Source organism: Mustela nivalis (assembly GCF_964662115.1).
Source record: "Mustela nivalis genome assembly, chromosome: 16".
Classification (NCBI taxonomy): domain Eukaryota; kingdom Metazoa; phylum Chordata; class Mammalia; order Carnivora; family Mustelidae; genus Mustela; species Mustela nivalis.
Genome location: NC_139035.1, coordinates 31,108,416 through 31,135,710, shown reverse-complemented (window position 1 = coordinate 31,135,710; position 27,295 = coordinate 31,108,416). Strand labels below are relative to the sequence as shown.

Sequence of the window (27,295 nt, the reverse complement as noted above, 5' to 3'; positions counted from 1 at the left end):
AGCATAGCTTATTGTAAGTAGATACCATTGACTTGGGCAAGATCGTGAATTTTGGAAGAAACTAAAATGTCAAGAAACAGAACAATATGGATTTTTTTAAATAACCTACTCAGAAGTAGCATAAATGGCAGAAAATTGAACCAAGAGTACCCTTGATGGACGAGGTTGTGTTGCTCATCAGAGACAAAGGGCCAGTGGATGCTCATCTGTGAGCCATCCACTGAAATGTTACTAGGGCTTCACCTTTACATATTTTCCTAAGTTTGAGCGAAGCTAAATTTTATTCCAGGTTTGACCTGAAACTTTTCTCTTCAGCTGTCTTTAAAAAAGGCAGCCCTTTAGGCAAAACTCAGAGTGTGGTGAGGGAAGCCTGAACATTGCTTACCTGTGGGGGCAGAGTATGGCAATTGGTTGAGGGAGCATCGGGGAGCTTCCTGGCCTGCTGGGGGGTCTTGTATCCAAACCTGAGTGGGAGACACACGGACATGCACATGCATGAAAATCCATCAGGTCCAACACTTACACTTTGTGCCTCTTACCGACAAGCCGGGTGAAATAGGAATGATGTAAGGCCTTTGAAAAACTAAAATGTCCTTTCCTCATTTTGGAAGACATTTTGGAAGACATTTCTCTTCCTGGTTATGCAGCAGGAGGGGTTAAGAGGCAGGAGGAAGGCATGGGGTGCTTTCCTCCAAGACTTTGTCATCCTCCCAGCTCCACCCGTGCCCCCCCCCCACCCCCCGCACCCAGCCCCGACTCATCCCCTTGCTGTTTGTGTGGATAAATGTTTTCTGGGATTTGAAGAGAACACACCACGTGCTCCACAGCTGCATTTTTATTCAGAAGCAGAAGGGTAGAGCCTTTTGTGACACGATCACATTCTTGCCCAGTTTGCTTTCCTGCTAGCATCTCTTGTCGGCTACCCATCTTCCCGTCGTGGTGCTTGAGAGTAGAAACTATTTTCTGCCTTTTCCTCCTCAACAAGTGCCTAGTGAATTGGAGCTTCTAGGGTAGAGAAGAGATGGCAAAAGGAATGATTCAGTAATATGGAGACATAAAGAGCCATCCATGTAGAGACAGTACACATCTTTTCCATCCATCTGTTGAAGGCCTTACAATAGAACTAAGCCAAGGTTATAAAAAGATTGCAATTTTCCATATGGAAGAGCCAGATTTAGGGCCAGGAGGAAGGAACAGAGAGGGTGTTTCTAACATTTCTGACATGAGAGAGTCTACATGTGTAAGCCTTTTCTTCCAAAATACCTCATCCTATGACAGAAGTCAGGTTCGGGGAAACGTACTGCTCTCAGTTGACTTAGAACGGAAAGTACGTTTACTTTGTGAGAAATTGTTTCATATTAGGAAAGCATCTGGGAGTCTGCTGTAATTCTCCCTCTGAGGCTCATGCCGTTATCCTGTTAGGAAGTGGTTCTGAGTGAGCTGAGGGCTTCTGAAATCTCCTTCAGGACCTTAGTTCTGGGCTGTAACGTAGGATGCACACATCTCTGGAGAACTGCAGTCCTCTCGTTAGCCCTGCTGTTCTCTCCCTCCCCAGAGTCACTGTGAAGTCACGGATACAGCAGTAACACTGTAAACCCATTAGTTCTCTAAAGGGAATAGGATTTCCTAAGTTCGCTCTGTCCCAGCTCTTGTCTGTCCTGAAGCCAAAATAACAAAAATAGTGTGATTCTGTGAAAACCATGGAATCTGTGGACCCACCAGGATAGATCAGACAGACCTCGGTATACATAAAACCTCACTAAAGTAAAACCTCTTGATGACTCTGTGGGCTTCTGACTTCCACCCAGCTCTCAGTCTCAAATGGAGCCTAACATTTGCTGCTGCTTCTGACAAAAGCCTGGAGGAGATGGGAGGTGTTTTCCTGACCCAATATCCCCAGATCTTGCTAAGGTGAGTGCCCACTCACCGAGAGATTCTTGCACCACTAGCATAGGCTACGAAGGCCATCGTCAGTCAGGATCCACAGCTATCACCACTGACAGTGAACCCATGTGAACAGCTGCACAGATGTGCCCAGTGGGTCTGGGGGCCTCAGCAGCTGCTCCGTGATCAGCTTGCTGTCATCACATGTGTTTTATGAAATGAACATTTAGACCCTCGTTTCCCCTGAAAGCAGAGCTTTGCAGAAGATGACGGCCAAGGCATCATGAAGTAATGGGGCTGGCCTCAGTTACTGAGGGGAAATTGGGAAGAACACAGACATCTGGGTCAAAGGTCACTCTTCAATGGTAAAAGTAGTTCCCGAAATTACAAAGGAAAGTTGCAACTATGGAAATTTTAAGATGCGTGTCCAAAAATCATGTTAAAAACAGACCAGACAGCAAGTAGGAAAAATAGTTGCCATAACTGTGATGTTTCCCAGCTGTCACCAGGTTCCCATACGTGAGTGGGAGAGATGTGTGTGCGTACATGTGAACACACAATCACATGGACATGCCAAAGAGAGGAGTGTGTGATTACTGCTGTGTGTATATGTTAAATAAATCATCATACCTGCAATAGTACACCATATGGCTACAGAATGTTTTGTTTTCAGGAAGTTTTAATTCCTTAGGAAAAGCTCATAATCTGAGGTGATGACATGTTACATATCCAATTGTGCCCTAACTGTGCGTGTTCGACATGTAGATTTAGGCACAAAGGAGAACATATTGAAAGGAACTAGATCGAAAAGAATATAGAGGTTAGATCTTTGTAGTGAGAGTGTCGATGATTGCTTTTCCTGCATGATTTTCTGCATTTTCAGGCTTTAAAAGCATGAGTATGTTCATTTTACAATTGGAAAACAAAACCAACATTAAAACAGAAAATATATCTCCCCTCAAAGCTTTGCCCTTCCTTTGAAGGTTGAAGTTCTAGGGTGCCTGGGTGGCTCAGTCAGTTAAACATCTGCCTTTGTCTGGAGTCATGATCTCAGGGTTCTAGGGATTGAGTCCAGCTGAGCAGGGAGCCTGCTTCTCCCTCTGCCTCTACCTCTCCTCTGTTTGTGTATGCTCACTCATTCTCTCAAATAAATAAAATAAAATCTTTAAAAAAAAATAGTTAACGTTCCTATTTGAGAATGGACAAAACTTACTAAGTGAAAAAGCCCATCAAACTAATTTGTTTAAATTTTTTTAAATGAATATTTTATGCTGCCTTTCTGTAATAGTAGGTGGGAGACTCAAGTGAGGGACTAATGGAAAGCCTGAGTGCTCTTACATGTCAGCTACGCTGGGGACACCACTACCCTTGAGCGTCTGGGGTCCCTGCAGTCTCCCTGTGACACTCGCCCACTCAGGCATGTGCTGCTGACCTCATGGTTTGCACCTGCATACTCATCTGAAGCCAAAATGTGGGGAGTCCTCCTACCAAGCCCCCTTTTTTTAGCACCTTTTTCATTCAACCATCAATTTAGTGGTTTACAATACATCTCTCTCACTTGCTGTTCACATGAAGAGTCAGCATTATTTTTCAAAACATTTTAAGACACGAGTTCTTCCCTCTCTTGTGGAAGATCATTTCCATTGATTATTCACATGACGATTTCAGCCTCGAACTCTGATTGGGGGCGCCTGGCTTTCCAGCTCTTGTCGGATGGCTTGGTGTTCAGATACCCAGGTAGTGATCTGAAGGATCTAAAGCTCCACAGAATACAGCAGAATTTCAAAGCAGGAGAGGGCTTTAGAAATGATAGAATCCAGTTCTGTTTATTGTACAGAAGAAGAGGCTGAAGTCGGAGAGCTTGGGGCCCTCACTTAAACCCCTGTTAATCACAGGCTTCCTGACCTGCCATCATGATCTTCTTGTTACATTGTCCTCAGGATACATGTCCAGACTCTGTCCAGACTCTGTTCTGTGGTGTTTGGGTGTCATTGGCATAGAGTCTGCACCACTCGGAGCCAAACACAGCGGCCCAGAAGTTTCTGCCTCGCTGCTGTGGTGCTTCTCACTGTGGCCTGAGAACAGGTGGGCCCCGCCACTCTGGGCTCTTCCTCATGTTCCCTCAGAAAATTCCCATTTGTTCTCGTCAGATTCCTTTCAGCTTAGTTGATTTTTTTAACCTTGGACTTCCGGCTGAGAAGGAATCTCTTTTCTATCCATATTATTTTTACAAAAGCTGACCTTGTTTGGGTTTTGCTTTGATCTTTATTGGATCTTTTGGCAGTGGAGTTATGTAAATTTAGTTTCTAAGCTACAGATAAATGTGAGCAAATGTGGTTAAGAAAATTTTGTTTCTCTATATACTGGTGTTCTTAAAAGCATAACGAAAGAATTTCTGTGGATGGTGAGCACTGGCCTGTCCTCCTGGCCTGCACAATGAAGATGTCACAACAGCTGCGAGGTATTGCTTACACTGTCGGAATTCATTTTGATACAGTAGATTTTTATCATTTTTGTAACTCCCCCTCAAAGGTTTTTTTGTTTTGTTTTGTTTTTTAAGTAGCACGTATGACTTTCAACCTTCAATACTCAAACTTGTATGATAAAGAGTAATTTTGTAGAGGCAATGTAATCCCAAATATGTGGGAAATGAATTTTAAGAAAGGTGAATGACAAAAAAAAAAAAAAAAGAAAGAAAGAAAGAAAGGTGAATGACGTGTCTTGTAATTTTGAGCTCAAATAATTGTTTTCATGGTGAACCAAATATGGACAAGTCAAACCCAAAACTGGGGACCAGGAGGACTTGGAGGAGGAGGTGACCAACAGGTTAGTGAAGGATGTTTGTGTTTCTGCTATGGTCTCTGTCTCACCAAGGAGGGCCCTGTCCTCGTGGAAAACTGGCGACTTCGACTTAAATTCAGATGTCCCTTCACTGAGGTCGTGATTAACATACATGCTATTATTTAATATAATTTGAATACTTTGTAGTGAAAATACAGAAATGGTTTTCCTTTTTTATAGATAAGATCCATAGAATTTTGAAAGTGAGAAGTGTTTCTGTGTCTTAATGAGAGCAATTAAATGTATTTGTTGAACCAGGTTTAATGTCAGTCTCAAACACGTGCTTACAAAACTGTGCCCTCAACCTCCAGACCAGACTTTCGGACAATCTCTCCATCCAAATCGTCACTAACTTCTCTTCCATGGGCCCTACTGCTATTTTAGTTCATTCTATAAAGATGCTCAATGTCGTTTTAGGCATTTCTGATTGTAGGTCATCATAAAGGAATATTAACACCACTGAGTATGGAAGTGTGTTCTAAGGCACTTAGGATGGATCAACCTGCTTTATTCAGCATTTCACCAGAATGTTTTCTGGTCATACCATATATATTTATGAAAATACATACTAAGAATTTTTATCCCCGTATTCATTAGATTCTTCACTAAAGGAAGCTAGAAGTTATTCTTTTTCTTTCTCCCATTGCTGTGCTCCTAGAACACTCACTAGCTCCGAGCCAGGGCTCCCGGAGTCTTCAGTGCTTCTCCTTGGGGTTCACCCTGTACTCCAGCCCTAGATCATTCATCCTAAAATAGAGTTTTCGGCCCCACAGCAGCCCTTACCTCATTAGGCTGCCCCCGAACTGTCGCTGTGACTCAACTCCTTCTGCTTGGGAAGGTCCTGCACAATGTGTGAAGTTTGCTTTCCGTCCACCTCCTGTCACCTCTCTGAGCCCAGCCTTCCCCCCAAGACCTCACTCATATTCTGCTTCTCGGATCCAGTTCAGCGCTATTCTCAGGATTACTCTGTCTTCACCTTATCTCCCTGTTCTCTGTCCACTCTATGTTTGCCCCATACCTTTAAGTTCTGCTTCTTTTGTATTATTCTCCAGCTATTTTTGTCTGGATGTCATATCTTCCTGGCAACTCTCCAAGGCAGTCGCCCTGGCTGGGACTGTGTAGGTCCTGCCCCAAGGCTACTGAAGCCTATCCCTGGTGAGGAGCCTGGGACCCTGGTCTCATTAAGCCTCCAAGGGATTCATTCCGTTGACCATCAGATTACTTGTCACTTAAACCATGCAGTAAATGTTTGAACTGAGCAGAACTACCAACTTCATATTTAATGGATTTTAAGTTCTTTGAAAATTATGATCTGTGTGTAGTGTTACCTCTTTTCATCTAGTATGTAGTTAGTCAGGATTCTGTATCAGTGAGAGAAATTTTCAAATAAAATATTTCAGTCACACATACCTAAATGAACAAGTTCCCAATTTCTCTTTATAAAAATTCTTTCTCTTCTGTTTAATTATACAACCGATTCACGAATACATTCTCATGAATTCAAAAATGCAAAGTAGGGCTCATCCTTGATTCTTTCCCCCGGGGTAAAGAGGGCTATTGATTTGCTGAGTTCCCCTCCAAATTTTTTTTAATACATTTACATATTTAGGGGACCGAGGCTGTGTGGCTCAGTTGGTTGAGCATCAGACTCTTGGTCGTGATCGAGGTCATGATCTCAGGCTTGCGAGATCAAGTCCTGTGTCAAGCTCTGTGTTCAGCACGGAGTCTGCTCGAGATTCTCCCTCCCTTTGCCCCTCCCCACTCTCTCTCTGAAAGAAAGAAAATCTTTTTAAAAAAAGACAATTTCCTCATACTCAAGCATTTAATATGTACTGAATGTCTTTGTTAATATTTATAAAGCGCTTGGTGTTTGTGAGATGGTCTTTAAGCGGCGGTCCTCCACTGCTAGCCCTTTCATCTGCCCACATGGTTCATTTTGTGCTTCGTGTGGTAGCTGGAGCTCCTTGGTGGTAACAACTCCAGATGCAAAATGACCCACATGGAGTGGATGTCTGCAAGTATTCAGGAAGTGCATCACCCCAGCACACCCAGCTCTGGTACGTGAACATCCAGGGTGCTTGTTTCATCTTCTCGAAGCACCCAAGGGTCCCTGAGATGATCTGTGCAAACACTGGAGGACAAAGAATGCTTTTGCTTTTGTTGGAAATCTTTCAAGAACACTCATCAGGGTGTGGATTCTTTACTTTAAGGTACTTGCTTCCTCACATACTAGCGCTGAACTGAAAAGTTACTATTTGCAAACTGCCCTCTTTTACAAACAGGCAATATGGTACAATCCAGGGGGACAATTGAGAAAAGAACATGCTACTTTAGGCACTTTCTTACTTAAATTTGACTACAGCCACGAAGCAGAAAGTATATTTCCTTCAAAGCATTTTCACTCTTCAGAAATATGCAAAGCTATGTCAGTGTTAACCAGACTTAGGATCATTGTGCAGTGAATCCAAATATTGATCATAAGCTTGTACTCCTGAAACTAATATTATATGTTAGTTATACCTCAGTTTTTTCAAAAAGAGGGAATGGAACAGAGTGGAGTACCCAAAAGTAAGCCCAGGCTTAAACGGTTAATTAGCCTTTGACAACAGAAACAAGAAAATCTTATGCGGAAAAGACAGTCTCTTCAACAAATGGTGTTGGGAAAACTGGACAGCTGCATGAGGAAGAATGAAACTAGGCCACTTTCTGACACCATACACAAAGATAAACTCAAAATGGATTACAGACCTAAATGTGAGACCTGAAGCCATAAAAATCCTAAAAGAAATCATTAGCAGGAAACTCTTTGACATCAGCATTAGCAACATTTTTCTAGATATGTCTCCCGAGGCAAGAGAAACAAAAGCAAAATTAAACTATTAGCATTACACCAAAGTAAAAAGCTTTTGCCTTTTTAGCTTTGCCAGCAAAGGAAATCATCAACAAAATGACAAGGCCATCTACTAAACAGAAGAAGATATTCACAAATGGTACATCTAATACCATTAGGGCTTAATATCCATTTTAATTATTAATAATAATTAATGGATATTAATATCCATTAATATAATTAAGCTTAATAAGGGCTTAATATCCATAATGTATGGAGAGCTTACACAGCTCAATACCAAGAAAATCCCAAATAATTCAGCTAAAAAATGGGGCAGAGGACCTGAATAGACCTTTTTCCAAAGAAGACATCCAAATGGCCAACATGAGAAGATGCTCAACATCACTGGTCATCAAGGCAATACCAATCAAAACCACAGTGAGCGAACACCTCACACCTGTCAGGCTGGCTAAAATCAACAACACAAGGAGCACCAGTTGCTGGCCAGGATGTGGAGAAAGGGGAGCCGTCATGTTGGTGGGAATGCAAACTGGTGCAGCCGCTGTGGGAAACAGTATGGAAGTTCCTCAGAAAGTTCAAAATAGAGCTCCCCTACAATCCAGTAATGGCACTGCTGGGCATTTATCCAAAGCAAATGAAAACCCTGATTTGGAAGGAAACATGCATACCATGTTTATCTCAGCATTATCTACAGCAGCCAGGATACAGAAGAGCCCAAGTGTCCATCACGTAATGAATGGATAAAGAAGATGTGGTAGTGGGGCTCCTGGCTGGTTCCGTCGGTAGGACATATGACTCTTAAGACTCTTGACCTCAGGGTTCTCAGTTCAAGCCCCACATTGGGTGTGGAGATTACTCAAAAAAATAAATAAAATACTGCAGTTTTAAAAAATAATTTAAAAAAGAAAATGTGGTCAGTATGCGCGCGCGCGCGCACACACACACACACACACACACACCCTGGAATATTACTTAGCTATAAAAAAGGGTGAAATCTTGCCATTTGTAACAACATGGATGGGCCAAAGGGTATTATGCTGAATGACATAGTCAGCTAGAGAAAGGCAGTTATCATATGATTTCATTCATATGTGGAGTCTAAAACACAAAACAAACAAGAGCAGAAACAGAGCCAGTTGCAGAGGGAAGGAAGGTGAGGGATGGACGATGGGGAGAGGGAAGTCCGGTTTCCAGGAATGGGATGAATAGGTCCCAGGAGGAACAGCACAGCACGGGAACACAGTCAGTGCTGTTGTCACAGTAAAGAGCAGTGACAGATGGTAGCCACACTCATGTGACTGCAGCGTAACGCACACACTTGTCACGTCAGCGTGTCACGTGCCTGACACTAACGTCACAGCCTGTGTCAGCTACACTTTAACTTAAAAAATAAATAAGAAAAAATATAAATAAATAATGCAGTTTTCCCCCATGGCTTTGATGTTCCCAACCGCTAACAAGATTGACTTAGAATTTGTGAAGCCTGACACTGTCTCTTTCTAAGTTGTGATATTAATTCTGGAACTTTGTCAACAGGAGCAATCTAGATGGATGGGTGGCAGGTTTATGGTTTCCTAACCACCTTTCCCTCACCCTGCAATCTCCTACTCTATCCCCAGACATTGTTACAAGAGAGAAAACACAAGGGAAACAAAAACACCATTTATAGTTTTTCCACATTTTTCCTTTCTTGTTAACTTTCCTCTCATACTTCTTTTTATCTATTGCCTTTTTAATGACTTCCCTTGCCTCTCTATCTGCCTCAACCCCATCACGGAGATACCCCTACTCCATACCTCCGTGCCGCCTTCCTGAGGACTTTGCAGGCTCCTTAGTTGTGCCCTTGACCGAGCGATGTGCACACAGCACAGTTCACTGCCATCGGGGTCCTGGAGCCACAGTCCCCAACTGTTCTTGTTCTCAGGTGTGAGGTGCCCAGCATCTTACTCCTAATTGCCAGGGCCCGACTGACATAATTACAAAGTGCTTTCTTATGCAGATTAGAGCTTTGCCTATAATGATGTTTTTGTCACCCACTCGTGTACAGAAATGCATTCTGGAACTGGTCGTCTGGGAATGGCACTCAACCCAATCTCATCCCTGGGACTCTGTCACCGAGCAAATGCCATCTGCTTTGGTTTTTTGTTTTTTTTGTTTTGTTTTGTTTTGTTTTGTTTTGTTTTGCTTTGGTTTTTTTTTTTTATCCCATTGAAAGAGGCCAAAACCTAACCAAAGAACAGGCAGGTGTTCCCACCTGAGATTATTTCTGTTTGTTTGGTTTTGGCTGTGAGTTTACGTGGTATCAAAGGTGAATGAATTCTAAAAAAGACTATTTTGCTCTGTAATAAAGGTTAGATTTGCTTGTTTTTAGAATTGTTATTTATCAACGCAATACTGAGATTAGATAAAACTCATCCTGCAGGTTGTATTAGGTAGAGATTAAAAGCAAATTGGAAGGATTTTACAGATGGAAGAAGACAGCTTCTAGTGGATGGAAGTGCAGGGAATGCCTTGCGGGCCTCCTCTGCAGGTGCCCTGTAGTGAGAGGCAACCAAAGAACCATCACCAATGGCGAAATCAGATGGGTCTCGTGTCTGCCTGTTGTCATATCATTTCACACATCCACTTGTTGTGTCAAAGGGATTTCATGTGTTCCCACGAGGTATCTTGGTGGTAACCCGTTTTCCTTATACAATGGATCTGACCATCTCTACTTCTTTAAATATCACACAAAATGAAGTCTTTATTCAAGCAGAAAGAATGTGAGGAGTCTGTGGGTGTTTCTGCCTCTAGGAAGTAAACTAGTCATAGATCCATGAATTTATCTGTTAAAAAAAGAAGTTAGTGGGGGTGAGTAGGAGGAGAGAGAAAATTTACATTTGTTACGACCCAAAACCTATAGAATAAACTATCATTTCTCTGTCCCAGAGTCGTGGCTCTGAGGGTCACTCTAGACCTAGAGACAACAAAGTCTGTTGGGTTCAGGAGGTCGTTTAAGGATGTATGATTTGAACACTGTGAGTAAATACTAAGGGTTCAGATACAAGTGATTTGCTTCTTTGTTCAGTGCCTTACTCTCCCGCTCTGTAAAAGTGGTTTTCTCTTCAGGCTCAAGAGAAGCTTCATCACTGGTGTTCAGGTAGCATGTTCTTTAAAAACCAGGGTGTGGAGGCACTAAAAGCTACCAGTCACCAGTACACTTTCAATGGACTAATTGAATGGTTTATGAATTATATCTCAATAAAGCTTTAAAAACGAATATGTAATTATAATGAAAATATGGTGTTTTGCTTTTTGGGTAGATTTACCCTCCAGTTTAAATATTCCTCATAACTTCTTGAGTAGTGGCTGTTTTGAATGAAAGCCCCTTTTGAGCCCTTCACTGACGCCATGGTGTCGCTCCTTCCCACTGTGCCCTCAGGTCCGTGGCATCCACACACCTCTACCCCTAGCATCTGACGAGTGTGCTTATCCAACCTGTGCATGTCGGCTGTGCCTTTTCATGTAATTGTGTCATTTAATTCAGTTGTCAAGTCATCCATTTATATGTCCACGTCCTGGGCAGCTGCTCTGACACCCTCCCCCTTCCCTACCCGTCCCCTCCCTCCGCCCAGTGTGTGGGGACTCCACCTGCATCTCCACCTTGTGCCTTCACACAATGCCAAGTGCACATAAAAAGCCTTCATGTTATGATGTCTTGTTTCTGATTGCTTTTCCTCTGCTTTTTTTTCAGACCGTGCAGACCTTTCAAATTACCAAGAAGGTAAAGTAAGCTGTATCATCTCCTTAAATGATGAAGTTAGTTGCATACTTTTCTCTTCAATCCTTTGTTCACATTTTGCTGCTGTTTCTGCCTTTCTCATTCATATTTTTATGAAGGAAAAGTACATTTCCTCTGACTTGGCTGATTGAGTAATCCTCACTCCCAAAGGAAGTTTGACCTGAAGGTAGAAGTTTAGTCTTTAGATTCTGTTTGTGTTTAACAATCTATATTGGCTCCTTCCATGGGTCCCTTCCTTCTTTTCTTACTTGCCAAGGACAGAATCGCTGTTCTCCTGTCTGCCAGCAGTTGAGTTTGTAGCCCTTTGTTCCAGATCAGTTGTCTGTGTTTCTTCCACAAAATGTGGTTACCATATTAAAATGGAGGTATTCTTTCATGTGGAAATTTTGAAGTTTTATCTTTTCAGTCAAAAAGCAGAATGTTAAATGGGTGTTTCTTTTTAAAAGATGATGTGCTTGTAGGTGGTGGTTCCAGATGTAGGTGACTATGAAATCTTTGAAACTCATCTGCTAGGGAAGCACTGATGACCAAACCCTTATCCTCTCTTTTGAGTAGAATTACTACATAAATTTTCATTTGTAAATTCCCTTTCCATTTAAAAATTACTTATTTTTTAAAAATTGTGCTAAAATAGAGTATAAAATCTGCCATTTTAACCGTGTGCAAGTTCACAGCTCTGTGGCTCCCAAGTTCAAGTCACTGTGGGGCATGGTTACCTCCAGAACTGCCTTTGCCCTGCAGAGCAGAGACTCTGCCCCCATTAAATAGCACTGCCCATTCCTCCCACCCCCAGCCACCGGTGCCACTGTCTACTTTCCAACTCTATGAAATGGACCCCGCTGACGCCTCCCGTGAGTGCAGCCCCATGGTTTCTATCCTGTTGGGACTGGCCCATGTCACTCAGCAGGATGCCCTCCATGCTCATCTGTGCAGTGGCAGAATGTCCTTCCTTCCAAAGGCTGAATGACCGTCCATTGTCTGGATAGACTGTGTTTATCCAAGGGAGAGGTTATAGAACTAAATATGGCATGTTGGGAAATGAATTTCCATTTTTCTACAAATAATAGAGCCCTCTGTAGTGACTAAGAGTTTTGCATTTTGATGACATTCATTTGTGTTTTTTCTTTTATTAGATTGGTATTTTTACAGGTCCTTATGTCTTCTTTTGAGTACCTATACATACAAATAGAACTTCTTCAAAAAAGCCTTTTCTGATTCCCTTGCACTAGCTGAAAGTAATCCCTGTTGAATTCACAAAATATTTATCTGTAACCCTCTAAAAACACATACTTCTTTACTTGGTTTTGTAAGTACTTGTAAAGTTGTCTGATTTTCTGTATCAGGTTCTGCGTCCCTTAATGGTGAAGTTTGCATCTCCCATGTTTTTACTCCTTGACACCAGCGTCACCTTATTCTGTGACGCTAACAGCATTGACTTTGTTACTTCCAAACAAAGAGAGAATTCTGTATCCTATGTTCTTCTGGGAAATTCCACAAGTTTCGGTCAGTCCTCCCACTAAACTGATAGCTGATGTCACTAGGAAAACTATGATTAATAACATTTTGAAATGCTTGCCCTTAAGGGACAAGAGAAATAAGGAATGGTTAAGAGAAATAGAAGGGAAAAGAAAAACAAGGAAAAAGAAATTTTCAGGAAGAAAGTGTTAAATACCGCGAAAGTGTTAAATAACTGAAGTGTCAAATACCGCTCAGTTGAGGGCGAATGGAAACCGAAAAGAGGACTAGTCTGTTGGCTTTGGCAGGTTCGAAAGAGCACAGCCAGGCTGCAAGGGGTTATGGGTTGGGTATTCAGTCGGGAAGGGGGGCCTGGGTCCAGGACACTCACACTGTGTGAAGCCCTGATTTCTGCTCAAAGGGAAGGAAGAAAGGAGAGCCTGTTTCTAGAGAAGCCAGGAATGGCAGAGGAAAACAGCTTTGTGAGCTAAGAGAGGAAAATACCCTGTGGAGGCCCATTGTGGTACAAATGGCCCATTTAGAACTGGCCCCTACACCATGGCCCCAAGCAAAGGTTAACCCTGAAAGACACTTCATGAATTTGTTGGGACAGTTACTTCAGGATCTCTGAGCGTGCAGCAGGATACTCGTGCAAACTGCCATGTGGGTGACAGCCTGAGCCAGGAAGCCAGCTGCACGCCTGCATGGATCCCCAGCTCAGCTGCAACACGTGTCCCTGTCCTGTAGAAGGGACAAGTGCCTCCAATCTGTGTCTTCTCTGGGACTTAGCATCCTGCAGGGCCTCCCAGAGAGCTCCTCCCTATCACCAGCTGGGAAACGCTGAGGTACAGAGGCCGAAGGCATCTGCAGTTACGCTGTGGTAGCATCTGGAAGTTTCCAGAACGAGAGTGGGCACAAGCAGGACAGGACTACGTGACAGCAGGAGGAGGTATCACAGTCAAAGCAGTGGGCCTTTTGACACATCTTTCCCACACATGTGGTTCATTTTTCAGAAACATAATGCACAAATACTTTATTCTTTTTACTTAGGTACCATACAGGCCTTGAACCCAGGCTCATCAGGAGTGGGATTAGTGAAAAATGTAACGGTGACATTTATAGGCCATATTTAATTTCCTTGCTTCTCTGGTTTTCCTGCTTTATTAGATTTTTATCTTAGTATTACAACGTTGTCTGGGTTTCATATTGTACATGTGACTTGTGTTTCTCACGTGGTCCCCATGGCTAAGCAATATCCAGTGCAGGCAGCAGTCACGAGGTATCGAGGAGAGACCCTTGTGGATGTACCCCCACGCAGTGCTCAGTGGGGTGACTCCAAGAAGTGTGAACAGTATCTCAGGAGAGCTTCGCCTGTGAGACACGCGCTGCAGGAGGAGGGAGTTGGAGCCTCTAAACCTCTCTTAGGTTTGGAAGAAGCGTACGGCCATCACTAATGCCATGAAGTTTCCATGTGCAATCCATGCACACACATGGATTTCCTCCTAGGACAGGAAAATCAAACCCCAGTGTGCTCAAGGGAAGAAAAGCAACGATTGAAAGGGGTGTTCAGGTTGTGTGTGTGTGCAGACTTTTCAGAACACAAAACAAGAAGTCATCTGGGGAAATTGACCCACGGAGAGAAAAGGAAGCACTTCCAGGCCCAGTGCCCTCTGCTGTTAATGCGTTTGTAGGTAAGAAGGCAGAATTTACGGTCCATTTGCAAGGAGATTGGTCCATTCAAAGTATAGGGAGTAATTGTCTAAGCCTGGGGCCATTTTCATTTCACAGAGCTGATATTTTAAAGATCTAAAATGTAAAGGACTCTTTCTTGTTAAGGCTGAAGCTAAGAACAGAAAGTCTCAAGGGTGCTGTTGACAAAGGACTAGATTGCTTCCACACTCGTTGCTTTCATCCTGAGTTTGCATTTGGCGGAGGAGGAAACAGAGTCGGGGAGACTATCAGCACTGGGCGTGTTCTGGAAACAGTGTGTACCTTTGAACAAGCCAAATCAGCCTCCGTGATTTATATGTTTTCATTACATTCAGAATTGTGTTCCAAGGATCGTCCATCTTATCTAGCATAATTTTTCCAGAGTGAGTTGTTAAATTCAGAATTTGCAGGCTTGTGAGTAATACTCAGACTTGAGGGCCTATGGATCTTGGTGGTTTTGCATCATGAAATGAACTGTTAGTGTGGATTAGATATTCAGTGTAAAATGTGAATTTGGGGGTGCACACTCTTGTGGCAAGTGGACTTAGTCCTGATGTGTTTTGTTTCTCTCGTGTTTGGAGCAAGAGACAATATCATGGTGATTGGGAGGCCCCTCTCTAGAGCCAGATGGCTGGGGCTCCTATTTGTGACTTTGTTATTGAGCTGCAACTGACATAGAGCATTATGTTAGCTTCGGGCACCCTACATGGCAACTCAGTATTTGTATGTATTGTGAAACGTTCACCACAGCAAGTCTGCATTGTATCTGCCATCACACAGAGGTAGAGAATTTTGTTTTCTTGTGATGAGGCCTGTTACAATCTTCTCTCTCAGGCCCTTTCACATGTGTAGTCCGGTGTTGCCAACAGTAGTCAGCATGCTGGCCCAGCTCTGTGACTCAGAGCACAGATCTGCAGCGCATCTCAAAAAGCTGTGAGAATTAAGTGAGGTGACACCTGTGACACGTAGGAGCCACTGGTAAGTGCAACCGATCATTCTTCCTGCTCCTGAGACGACCTTGAGAAGAACAACACTGAAAAATCCCTGGGCGAGTGTTCCCTTAAAGCAGAATTATGCTGTATTTTAATTTCCGTGTTAAAATTTCATTTGAAGTCAATACCCACAGGAAGCCAGATCCGTGGTGTTGAGTGATCAGAATGGAAACACAAGCAAACTTGTCTTGGAGACAAACAGCAGCTTTTCTGAGTGACGTTTAGAGCCTCCAGCCTTATTAAACCTGTGGTCTGATTTTAAAGAAATAACCCAGACACATAGAAGTAAGAAGCCAGAAACAGCCATCATAGCAGTCAAGTGAGCTAACATTGTCAAGGATTTGAAAGTAATTGTCCACAAGTGAAATTCTTCTTTTTTCTCTAATAAAAATTCAAGAAACCTGAAGTTGACAAGATACATTTTTGAATTTTTTGAAGAATTCTGTTCCATCAACTTCTGTTCAGCAGAGCCCATTTCAAGATCTTCATGTGTCACTACAGTAAAACCCAGGATCTTACAGAAGGGAGGGACGCCTGGAAGAAATGACTCCGACCCGGGGCAGGGTTGGTGACAGGGAAGGGAAACCAAGACCCCCCTGCTGAGGTTGGTTGGAGAGTGAAGGAAGGGGCAGGTACTCACAGGGCGCCTTCCAGAAGGTGCTGGTCCAGGTGGCAATACAACACTACATGAATTCAGGAAACAGGTATCTCTCTCTCCTGGAACTGAGGCTGACATGTTCGTTATAGTTCCAGCTGGAAGGAAAGTGGCATATTTGTGGGAAGTTTTGGGTTTGGTTTGGTTATTCTGAAGATGGATACATGAGCCTCTTTGTGGGCTGAGTTCTCCGAGAACTGCCAGAGTACAAGGATGATGAAACAAGTTCCAGAAGAGGCTGCAGGAGGATGGGTCCTGGGTTCCAGTATGTTCTCTCCCCACGTGAGGGTGTAGATTGGAGATCTCTCGAGGAACAGACATAGATGTGAAATGCTGTCTGTCTTATCATCTCACTGCATCTTTGATTGATAAACTCTAGGACTAGGTCTGAACAAGGAGGATTTAACACATTGCTCTCTCAGGCAGCAAGCCTCTATTGCTTCTAAGTGGCCTTGTGTGTGCTCCTCTCTGCTCTGCAGCTACGCGTCCCTGATAGCTGACTGGCCCGTGGTGGTGCTGGGTATGTGCACTGTGTTCATCGTCGTCTGTGCCTTGGTTGGGGTGTTAGTGCCCGAACTTCCTGACTTCTCTGATCCACTGCTGGTAAGGACAATTTAGCCCATCGGATTGCTGTAGCCCACAATTATCTCAAGAAATTCAGTATTTTAAAACGTGTAACATTATGTAATTTAGTATCCCATTTCTTTAAAAACCTTCTCAAGCCATCAGGAGGAGTATGCAGCTCTCTTTCTGAAAAGTAAACCCTTGTCATCCTATTTTCAGGTTCTTAAAAAGTCAAGGAATTTGCTCGCCATTACAGACCTGGAAATTTTGCTTCTTGGCTCCCATGTTTAAGCTAAAAAGCAATAAAATGGAGAATCTGCATTCCATGAAAGTATTTTCACAAAGTCGTTAAGACTGAATGTCTCTTTTTCTTCCCTCCCCTCCAAGAAGTGAAAGAAATTTCAGTTTTACTAAGAGATAGCAGGGTCTGTTTTTAAGTAAGTGTTCCCATAAAACACTCTTAACGTGCATGTCATAATTCGATTACACCGTAATTATTTTATAACATCAAAGTGAGTATTTGCTAATTGCTTAGGTATGATTTTGGAAGAGAAGCTCCCAGATATGGTTATTTCTCTTTGCTGAGACAGGTCACACACCAGAGAGCCAAACTGCCTTGTCATGGTGAACAGCAGCTGCCGTCTTGCTCAGTACTGTCCATTCCTGGGACAGCTGCGAGGAGCCTCTGTGTTTCTGTTGAAAACTACGTGTTGCCCCAGCATTGCTTTCCCAAACTGCTGTAACCATTCATAGCCTGAAGAGAAATGCACTAATGGGAATTTGTAATATTTTGTCTCAGGGTTTTGAGCCAAGAGGGACTGCGATAGGCCAGAGATTGGTCACGTGGAATAACATGGTGAAAAATACAGGATACAAAGCAACATTAGCAAATTATCCTTTTAAATATGCAGATGAACAAGCCAAAAGGTAATGGTTTATTAATTTTTACCCAAAACATTACTTGATAAATTCCGCTGTTAAGGATTGCCTAAGCAAGATGATTAAATGCCAGTGTGTGGCTCAAAACCCTTTGCCACTGAATTGGTTTACATTTTTGTTGTCTTTTAAGATTTTGTTGTATTAAGGTAAAAAAAAAGAGAGAGGGCTTGGCTTTTTTTTCTTTTACAGAAGTGAGAAAATGTTGGTTGCTTATATTAATCCTTTTAATTTCTTTTTTTAAAGATTTTATTTATTTATTTGACACACAGAGAGAGAGACAGTAAGAGAGGGATTACAAGAAGGGGGAGTGGGAGAGGGAGAAGCAGGCTTCCCACTGAGTGGGGAGCCCCATGCGAGACTCTATCACAGGACCCTAGGATCACAACCTCAGCCAAAGGCAGACACCTAATGACTGAGCCACCCAGGCGTCCCAGTCCTTTTAATTTCAATTAGGTCATGGCTGTGGTATACCATTACTGGTATCCTTATTGGCCTTAAAAATCTAGTACTTTATTTTTATATTTTTATGATTGCATTGTGGTGGACACACATAGTTTAGCTTCGGATATATAAGAGCAAGTCAACAAGTCTGCGCCCTACACCGTGCTCGCCTCCGTCTGCCACCATGCAATGCTATTGCGACATTGTTGACTACATTCCCTGTGCTGTCACAAGTGCTTTATTGAAGATCACATTGTTGTTCCATTTCAGCCATCGGGATGATAGATGGTCAGATGATCACTATGAAAGAGAGAAAAGAGAAGTTGACTGGAACTTCCACAAAGACAGCTTTTTCTGCGATGTTCCGAGTGAGTGGCATCCTAGGTGAACAGCCCCTTGGGGCTCCTTGTACTCAAGATGGAGCATGAGTAACTCAAGACTGGTGGGTGGAGATGCTGGGCACTGACACAGATATTAGCTGTTAGTTTTTCTTCTCAAGGTCAGTCAAGCACTCCTCTGAATTTATTTACCTATAATTAATGAGAGTATTGAGTTAGATTCAGTTTTAAGGAAGATAAAAAATATCCAAAAAAACTTGACCTTAAACCAAATTTCTTATCATTTAAATTTATTAAATTTTTTAAAAAATATTCTCAGTGAGATAACAAGTACATATTTTTGTATCAAACTCTAAAATAATCTACTATATTATCAGAAATATACTTGAGTTTTGTTTTCATTCAGAAAGCATATATAAAAGCCTTCTCTGTACCTTAGGCATTAGGGATAGAAAGATGAACAGAATATGGTCCAGAGGCCCACAGTTGGAATGCCTCAGGGGCCAGCCTCTCACGTGAATGCATCAGACAGTGGGATATGACATCATGTTATGGAGCGCAAATTGCTGCCACCTAGCTCCACTGAATGTGGCCTTGCAGGAATGAGGGCCCGGATATATAAGAACTTCCCTGAGGTCAGGAATCCAGATTTTAATGTAGCATCGCTACGTTTCCAGACACTGGCAACAGATTGACTAACCAGCATCTGCTGTGGCATAGAGTACAGCCTCAGGGACACCGGTGCATGGGGAGTGGGCTGCTTAGCCACGGAGAGCAGGCATGAGGAACTGCAGCCTCTCTGTCAGTGAATCTTCCTACCAGTGCTTTTTTTTAAAAGCAGCTTTTTAAAATTGTTGTTGAAAATCCCCCTAACGTGTGCATTTTCCTGTCTCGTTAGAGGACCTCACTGGACCTCCTGATGTTTCTAGAGCTAGCTGAGGGTCTGTTTCACTGTATAGTAACTGAGAGATGAAAGTAGGAAATTAGGGAGAATTCTGTCCTTTGTTTGCATGGGTTTGTTCCACTCTTCGAAATCAGTCCACATAGATAATGGCCATTTAGTGAAGAAAATGGTTTATAAAAGAAAACTTCATAATCATGAATAAAAGCTCACGTAATAAAGCTTTATTCATAAATTTTCAGATTGGTTTTCTTTGTCATCACTATTAGGCATTTTAGATAACAGAAAGTTGAGTTCACTTCGTTTTATCATATGAAGTTCTTCTAATGGCAAAAGGAGCAGAAACAGCACTGACCCGCTGTTTTTCCTTTAGTTCTCACACCTGTTTGAGAGAGATGTGCTTTCAAACAAGAGACGAGGGTTCAGAGGAGCCGCTCATCTCCAGAGCTGGGGCAAGGCAGGACCTGGTTCCACCGCTTCTGACCTCAGGGCTGGGTTTGCCTGTCCCACCGCCGGCCTGTGTTAGTGTGATTATCACAGTATTTATTCTAGACTCTGGTGGCCCAGAGAGACCATGGACCCAGCCAGAACGTGGAATATGTCTGCAACCCTGGCCATCGTTCGATATCCGGTTGACTGTTTTTAGTGCTTTTAAAATGATTACCAGCTTTTTCCTCCCTGGTTAGCTGCCCAAGAGAACATCCACTCTTGATATCCCCTAATGGATCCTTCTTGGGTTTTATACCCCATTCTGGTGACATGTTTCAAAATTTAGAGGGAGACATTCAGTTAATTTTGTGCTGAGAGTTCTTACAGATTACTGTTCCTAATCACAGTCTGATCAGAAATGGATCTGTTTTATAATGCCTACGAGTTTTCAGATGTTGTGAGTAGACAAAGGCTGTGAGCAGAAACAATATTATAGCATTGCTTTATTTTTTTTCCTCCTGGAATTTATCAAGGAAAGACTCCCTGCTGTTAATGACTTGTCCCACTGCTTCCCCACTCTGAGTTGCTCCTGAATGCTGAATCTGATGAAAAAATGGACAATTATAAACCTTTTTCTTTTCTTTTTCATGTCACCAGGTGACCGATATTCCAGAGTAGTATTTACTTCAGCTGGAGGGGAGACACTATGGAATTTACCTGCCATTAAATCAATGTGCAATGTAGATAATTCAAGGGTATGTAAAGAAAAACTGAAATGTGTTGAGAAAAAATAAGGTTATATTTTTGCCAGTATGTTCCCTGCTGACCCCAGTGACTTGTGGAATGACAGTACTTACTTAGGCCTTACTCCTGGGGACCACATGCCCGAGGCCAGCTCTCATGCTTGTAGATCCCAGGATCTGAGCGCCTCTACCTGGCCCCATCTTTGACGCCTGCCGCCTTCTTCAGCAAAGAGTACTTTCCTTGCCACTGCCCCATCTCACAGCTCAGACTTGGTCTTTTCTTCTCTTGGGTGCTGTCTCTCCAAAGCTAGTTGCTGTGTCTCCTCCTGAGGCCACTGTCAGCATCTCCACTCCACAGTGAGCAACCAGTGGCAACAGTGGGTATCTGGGGCAGATTTAGGGCCCAGGCTGGGGAAAAAGGACATCCAGGGGTGTAGGTGACTCTGTAAATGATGAGGAATCCAGCCCAGATTGTCCTCCGGGCTGAATATCTTGAAGACAGAGGATTCAAAACAAAAAGCCGTCTGTCCTCAGTCTCTGGAGCCAGAAGACATCAGCCCCAGAAACTGTGACATCAGCCTCCAGGCCTGAATAAGGTGTCAGTTCCGTGTGCTCAGAGGTGGATTCTCCCAGGAGAGCTTGCTGTCTGCTGTCACTGCTGCACCTACCCAAGCTCAGGAACCAGGCATAAGAGGAGTTGGCTGTATGCCTAGTGTAACTCTAATGCAGAAACTCACTAATAGCAGGAAGTGTCATCACATGCCCACCTGAGAGCTAGACTGACCCCTGGTGCAGGGCCCTGGGCTGGCCACAGGGCTTCTCGAGGAAACAGGCTGGGCTCCCCCCTTGGGTCCCAGACCTCCCGACTTTATTCCTCATTCTGAAAGACTCTGTGTTGTCTGCCGGCCCAGCTATTAGGATTTTCCGTGAGCACCATATTTTCTCTGTCCAGTTCAAACAGGCCAAAGTCACCAACCTCTCCACACAAACCGAGGTTCTTAACCACTGGTCAGTTTTTATCTGCAGGACTTCCTGCTCGGCATTCTCACCCCTCCCCGTAGTCAGCCTCTGACCTTGGCACTTGAGATGCGACTTCACAGACGGTGACATGCTGACCACACTCAACAGAATGATTCAGGAACTCCATACCTTCTAGGCCTTGATTCCCTACCTTTGCTGTTGACCTTTAGACCTTCCCTCCCCCAAAGGCTCTCAGGCCACCGGATCCACACAGCTGATCAGTAGCTGCTGGGTGTTGGGTATTGTTGAATTTGAATTTGTCAGTGTGTGTCTCAAACACTTGACGGGGTTATTTCATGTAGTCCTCAGGACGTTGCTATGAATTGAGGATCCTCTGAGTGGAAAATAGCATACAGGATACAACAAGACAAGGGAAAAGGGGTGGTTGTCTTCTGCATGTGATGCATGGCAGGAAAGAGACTCAAGGAAGGCTGGGTTCAAATCCCCATCCACCTCTTAACCTTGGCATACACTTCTCCATTCAGAACACAAGCAAATAAAAGGATTTAAAGAATCCTCGTGGCCTCGAATGAGCAACAGCCTGATTATGAGTGCTGCTGGGCTCTGCATGGACCCAGCAACTCTCAAGCCCATGAGCACTGTGGACACTTTGTGGACACTTTCATGAATGGATGCAGGACATTATTTCATACACATGTGAATATGTATCAGATGCTATCAGACGGTAAAAATCAGCATGAGTAGGTGGCTCATAGGAAGGACTACAGAGAAGACAAAATGGCTAAATTGAAGGAAAAACCATGGGAGGAAAAGGTAAAGCCACACATGTGACTTCTATGCAGCGATATGTGCCCATAGTCCCCCATGCTCACTCGTGGTTGCTGCTCACCTGTCCCCTCCCTCCCTGGCCACCAGAGCAAAGTGGAATTCGCAGTCGGTGACAAAAATCACAAAGAGGACAACAACCTGCAGTATTAGAAGAAGACTGGACTTCCCTGTCCTAACGGGGCGGGGGGGAGCGTGATCTCCATGGCCCCCCGCAGAAGAAATGTGATGTCATGCACAAAGTTCTTAGTTAACAGCATGTTCAAGAGACGTGCAGTCATGAAGCTGAGCTGATTTCTAAGCCAAGTCTCAGGCTGGTCACAGGAGAACTTATGGCAAAAGGAATTTCTGTAAGAAATTGAAACAATGAAGTCTAAGTGTGTGGCTTCCCAGTGGTCTGACTTGATTGCATTTGCAAAATGTATGGACTGGAGGGAGCAGTGTGCCCCTTGTCTGAGTATTTCCCTCTGTGGACTCAGAGTCAGCACTGAAGGCCCTGAGTTTGAGTGTGTGATTCCTGGCGGGAACATGACGGGCACCCAGTCCTCTTCTGAAAAGTCGAGGAACAGACCCAAAATGTGTCTGCCCAAATGGTCAAGCCAGTTACAGACCCACAACAACAAATGAATAAACAGAGGGTCAGGGCCCCATAATTCTGCCTCACAGAACAGGTTATCATTTTACTCGTTAAATACTGTTTTACCAATTGCATACACCTTTCTATTCCAGTCTTGGCCTCTGCAGCAAGTGCCCAGCGATAACCTTCTGACAAAGGAGTTAATGTGTCCCGTGACACCCTAAGTGACAACTGATGCATAGCAGTTCAGCCTGCAGATTATTACTGGACCCATTCCGGGTCTCCCAGCTCGAGAGCCTTTACAGAGTGTTGTCTAGCTTGGTGGTGACACAAGCAAGCTGTGTCCTCCCCAGGCTACTGGTCAGCCTGGGCCATCCCTTCCCCTCCCCGATGTCATAGCCGTCAGCCACCATCAGTGGATGGGACACACAGCAAGTGATACCATGCAGAAGAGCTTACCTGCAGCTGGCGATTGGCATGGCGTCTCAGGCCAGATGTGGCCATTTTCACCTGCTTGTGTTTACGGCACATGGAACCCCCAACCTGAGTCCATTTCAGTTCATGGTTCCAGTGGGCTTTGGTTTCCAGAGTGCCTCCTCAGAGAATGCTTGTGTCCTCAGGAGGCTCAGCCGACTGCCCAGATCTCCCTCCCCAGGGATGTGCTGGCAGACCTCCATCAGTAGCCAGAGTGTGGTTCTCAGATCTTGACTCTGCTGGAAACCCTTCTCCCTATTCCTCAGTCTTTGTGCTTCATAGAAGTTAGAACTTGAGGAGCGGCTTTGAAGAGGAGATTCGAAAGTTAGTGCCTGCCACCCTGTTCACTGCATAGGCTTTATGGACACAGGAGACCCCCTGAAGCTTAGTGGACCCCAGAAAATGGGCCTCCTGATGCTTGTTTTAAAGAGGGCTGGGGAAGGTGCCTCCTTAGTGCAGTAGGTAGCACATCAGGCTCATCAAGAGGGTTGGAGGGCCCCTGGGTCCCTTGAACTTTAGTACAAGAGGGTTTGCCACATGAGAGGAGAGTGGATGGGACCCATGGTAGGGCACATTCTTTGTTCTCACTCTGTTCTCGGCCTTTTACAACTTTTGCCAACTTTGCCAGTAGTTTTAAAAGTTAAGGTGTCATTTAAAACTCTGCTGGTTTCTTCTTTTTCTCTTTCTTGCTTCCCCCTGCTTCTAAATCAACCTCACCTCTGCTGTGGTCAGGCAACAGATGTGTACACAGACGTTATAACCACAGCAACAAGACAGTTCCCCAAAACAGCCAATCTGTGACTGACTAGAATGGCAATGGCTACTTTCTCATGAGCTACAAGAAATTACTCCCACTAGCTGTTCTTAGTTTGATGACTTAAAAGATGTTGAAATCACTCCAGTGACATCTCTTTTGCAACAATGTGGCAGAAAGTACACCTTTTGTGTGAGGATGTGCCTGCTCGCAGTCTCTTCCAGCCCCGTGATGTAACAAATGCCGGAGTGTCTTACCGCCCCAGGCGCGTACCCCAGGCTGGTGTTGTCATCCCATCACCCAAAGACTTGGGCACCCCCCTGCAGGTTCGCACAGACCCTGACACACAGTATGCTCCTTTCCACACTGAATCCTGATTTCTCTCTGTCACTGTGAGCAGCTCCGGGGCAAGAACCTCTGTACCCTCCTGCCCTTCTTTGTGTGTAGGTGCCCAGTAAATTCTGTTTTCTCTTTAGGATAGATGAATGGATGAATGGATGTGAGGATGGAAGGATGGAAGGATGAATGCTGGATGGATGGATGGTGGATGGATGGATGGATGGTTGGATGGTGGGTGGGGAGATGGATGGATGGTGGATAGATGGATGGGGAGATGGATGGTTGGTGGGTGGATGGTTGGATAGTAGATGGTGGATGGATGGGTAGATAGGTGAATGGATGGATGGTGGATGGGTGGATGGTGGATGGATGGATGGATGGATGGATGGATGGTGGTGGATGGTGGATGGATCGGTGGATAGGTGAATGGATGGATGGTGGATTGGTGGATGGGTGGATGGTGGATGGATAGGTGGATAGATGGTGGCTGGATGGTGGATGGATGGATGGATGGATGATGGGTGGGTGGATGGATGGATGACAATACAGGGTTTTCCTCCATGGGAGCCTATACAGTCTCTGGGGCTCCCTTCCATTAGATTCAGGGTGTTGTCACCCAGCTCAGGGTAAAAAGTATCAGTCACAGCATCTTTTCTCTGTCCTTGTTTCTAACTCTGGCAGAGTCCTCGAGGACTGTATGGAAGGTTGTCCATCAACCAACTATACCTGTGAACTGGAGGACTGGTGCTCAGTGGCTCACTAGATTCTAGTTTTGATATGCCTTTGGTCGGCATTTATCTTGTCTAACTTTTTAATCTTTGGTCATGCTCATATGCAAACCCTGCCACTATTTGAAAAGGTTATTTGAAGTCATTTCTTTCCAGGCTTTGGCTGGCAACCCTGTTCCCTTTACCATTAACATTTGGTTCTTTAAGCAACTACAGGTGTGAAGCTGGTGGCAGGCTTTGTAACAGACGTGATCATTTTCCTCCTTCTGAGACTGCCCAGTGCTGAGGCTGTATCCCCTTTCTTCTCACTCACCAGGCTGACTCCAGGGACTTGTGTGATACTTCTTTGTGGGATGGGAACTAGTTATCTGCCACAAAACCCAGAACGGTGCTATCCCAGGGTTTTCTGTTACTTATTATTAGGTGGTTCCGTTTCACCCGACTTAGCACGTGTGAATATGTTTATTAATTTTATTTTAAAATTAAATAAATTATTTTAAATAATATATAATACATTTATTTTAAATTTAATTAAATATTAATCATCCTGTGTTATAGAATGTCGAATAATTATTGCTCTTTAGAAATGAGCTGAAAATCAAGCCTTTGTTAAAGTAAACATTTTAGTATACTTGAATAATAACCCTTTTGGCTCATCTGTTTCTACCTTCGAAAGCGTGCCCTTTTAAAATGCTTTATTATGGAAATTTTTAAATGTATGCAGAGGTAGACTAGTATAATGACTCCCCCTGGGGGTCGCCCAGCTCCAACTCTTGCTGTACATGGGCAGTGTTTTGTCCTCTGTACCCGCCCCCAGGACTGGTACCACTGAAGCGGCTTGACAGCCCGGCCTTCGAGGGGTACTGGGAACAGGGTTCTGGGATCATTCTAAGTTCCCAAGACTATTTGTGCCAATGATCCCTATGATTGATAGAGTCAGCTTTAATAAAGGTAGAGAGTAGTTTAATCACGGCAGAGGAAACACACTCATGCCCTTTCTGAACTTTGGAGTCTCCTCCCTGGAGCAGCCTTTGGTAAATAGAAATGAGTGATTGCTTTCTACAGAAAAGCTCTGGACATAGTTCCTAAACTCAACCTCAGGAAAGAGGGGCCGCTCTCACAGTTACAGATTTGTACCAAGTTGTGAAGGCTCTGCCATATTCCAGCAACCCCACCCTTGGCATTGGAGTCAGTTTTGAGTTTGCTGTAACAAGAGCAGCCAGAGAAGAAAGGCCTCCAGGAACAGCTGTAAGAAAGGCACTGTCCACACCAGACCCAGAGCCATCCTACAGCGACCACGCAGCAGATCCCACATCACCAAAACCCAGAGAGTTTCAGCCAGCTCCAATAAGTTTTGAAGGAAGTGGAAGAAATCAACTCCTACCTAAATATTTTGTTAATCAGATATGCAAACTGTTGTAATTTAGGACCCTTGCCCTGTTCTGCTCATTTCTCAGGAAACCATTTCACCCCTGGTCTCTCGTGCACCCCTAACATCAGTTCTCACCATGTCACCTGGGGGCTCACTGATAGCTTTCTGGGGGAATATCATCTTTGCTTCCATCTAAGTTGGTTGAGATATATTACCTTTGTCACCAAAAATTTCATGCCGATAACCAGAAGTTTTAGACAAAGCCACCAATCTGTTTCCTCCATCAGTCAGACAACCGTTCTCTTAAATTAATCCTGTAGTTTCCATACGTGAGCCCAAGGCCTGTCCTTTTCATTGCCTTTTAAAGTAACTTGGAAAAGGCCTATTTCCTAAAGAGCTACTACTGCTGTGTTCTCCTTAAAACCAAGCCAGCATTGGGTCCCCTGCACGCTGAGCAGTTTGCTGTCTGGAGGGAAGCCTCCGGCGGGTCTGGGGGACAGCTACCTGTTCCCAACTGACACCTAACTAGGAGGATAGCTATTTTTTTTTTTTAAAGATTTTATTTTTTTATTTGACAGAGAGAGATCACAAGTAGGCAGAGAGGCAGGCAGAGAGAGAGAGGAAGAAGCAGGCTCCCTGTGGAGCAGAGAGCCTGTTGCGGGACTCGATCCCAGGACCCTGAGATCATGACCTGAGCCGAAGGCAGTGGCTTAACCCACTG

The 27,295-nt window shown here is 44.0% G+C and overlaps 1 protein-coding gene and 1 long non-coding RNA gene across 11 annotated transcripts in view; both read left to right on the top strand.

Annotated features, from left to right (window-relative positions):
- Positions 1-27,295, top strand: part of LOC309850529 — a 510,333-nt gene that overhangs the window by 174,988 nt on the left and 308,050 nt on the right. The window lies entirely within an intron of this gene.
- Positions 1-27,295, top strand: part of DISP1 (dispatched RND transporter family member 1) — a 175,179-nt gene that overhangs the window by 144,197 nt on the left and 3,687 nt on the right. For 9 of the 10 annotated variants that reach the window (XM_082704532.1, XM_082704525.1, XM_082704531.1 and 6 more), the window contains 5 exons: positions 11,310-11,339; positions 16,649-16,772; positions 17,533-17,660; positions 18,384-18,481; positions 20,439-20,536. In XM_082704532.1, the coding sequence (XP_082560658.1) occupies positions 11,310-11,339; positions 16,649-16,772; positions 17,533-17,660; positions 18,384-18,481; positions 20,439-20,536 (478 nt within the window). The remainder of the gene's footprint in view (positions 1-11,309; positions 11,340-16,648; positions 16,773-17,532; positions 17,661-18,383; positions 18,482-20,438; positions 20,537-27,295) is intronic. The other variant, XM_082704526.1, reaches the window with a different exon arrangement.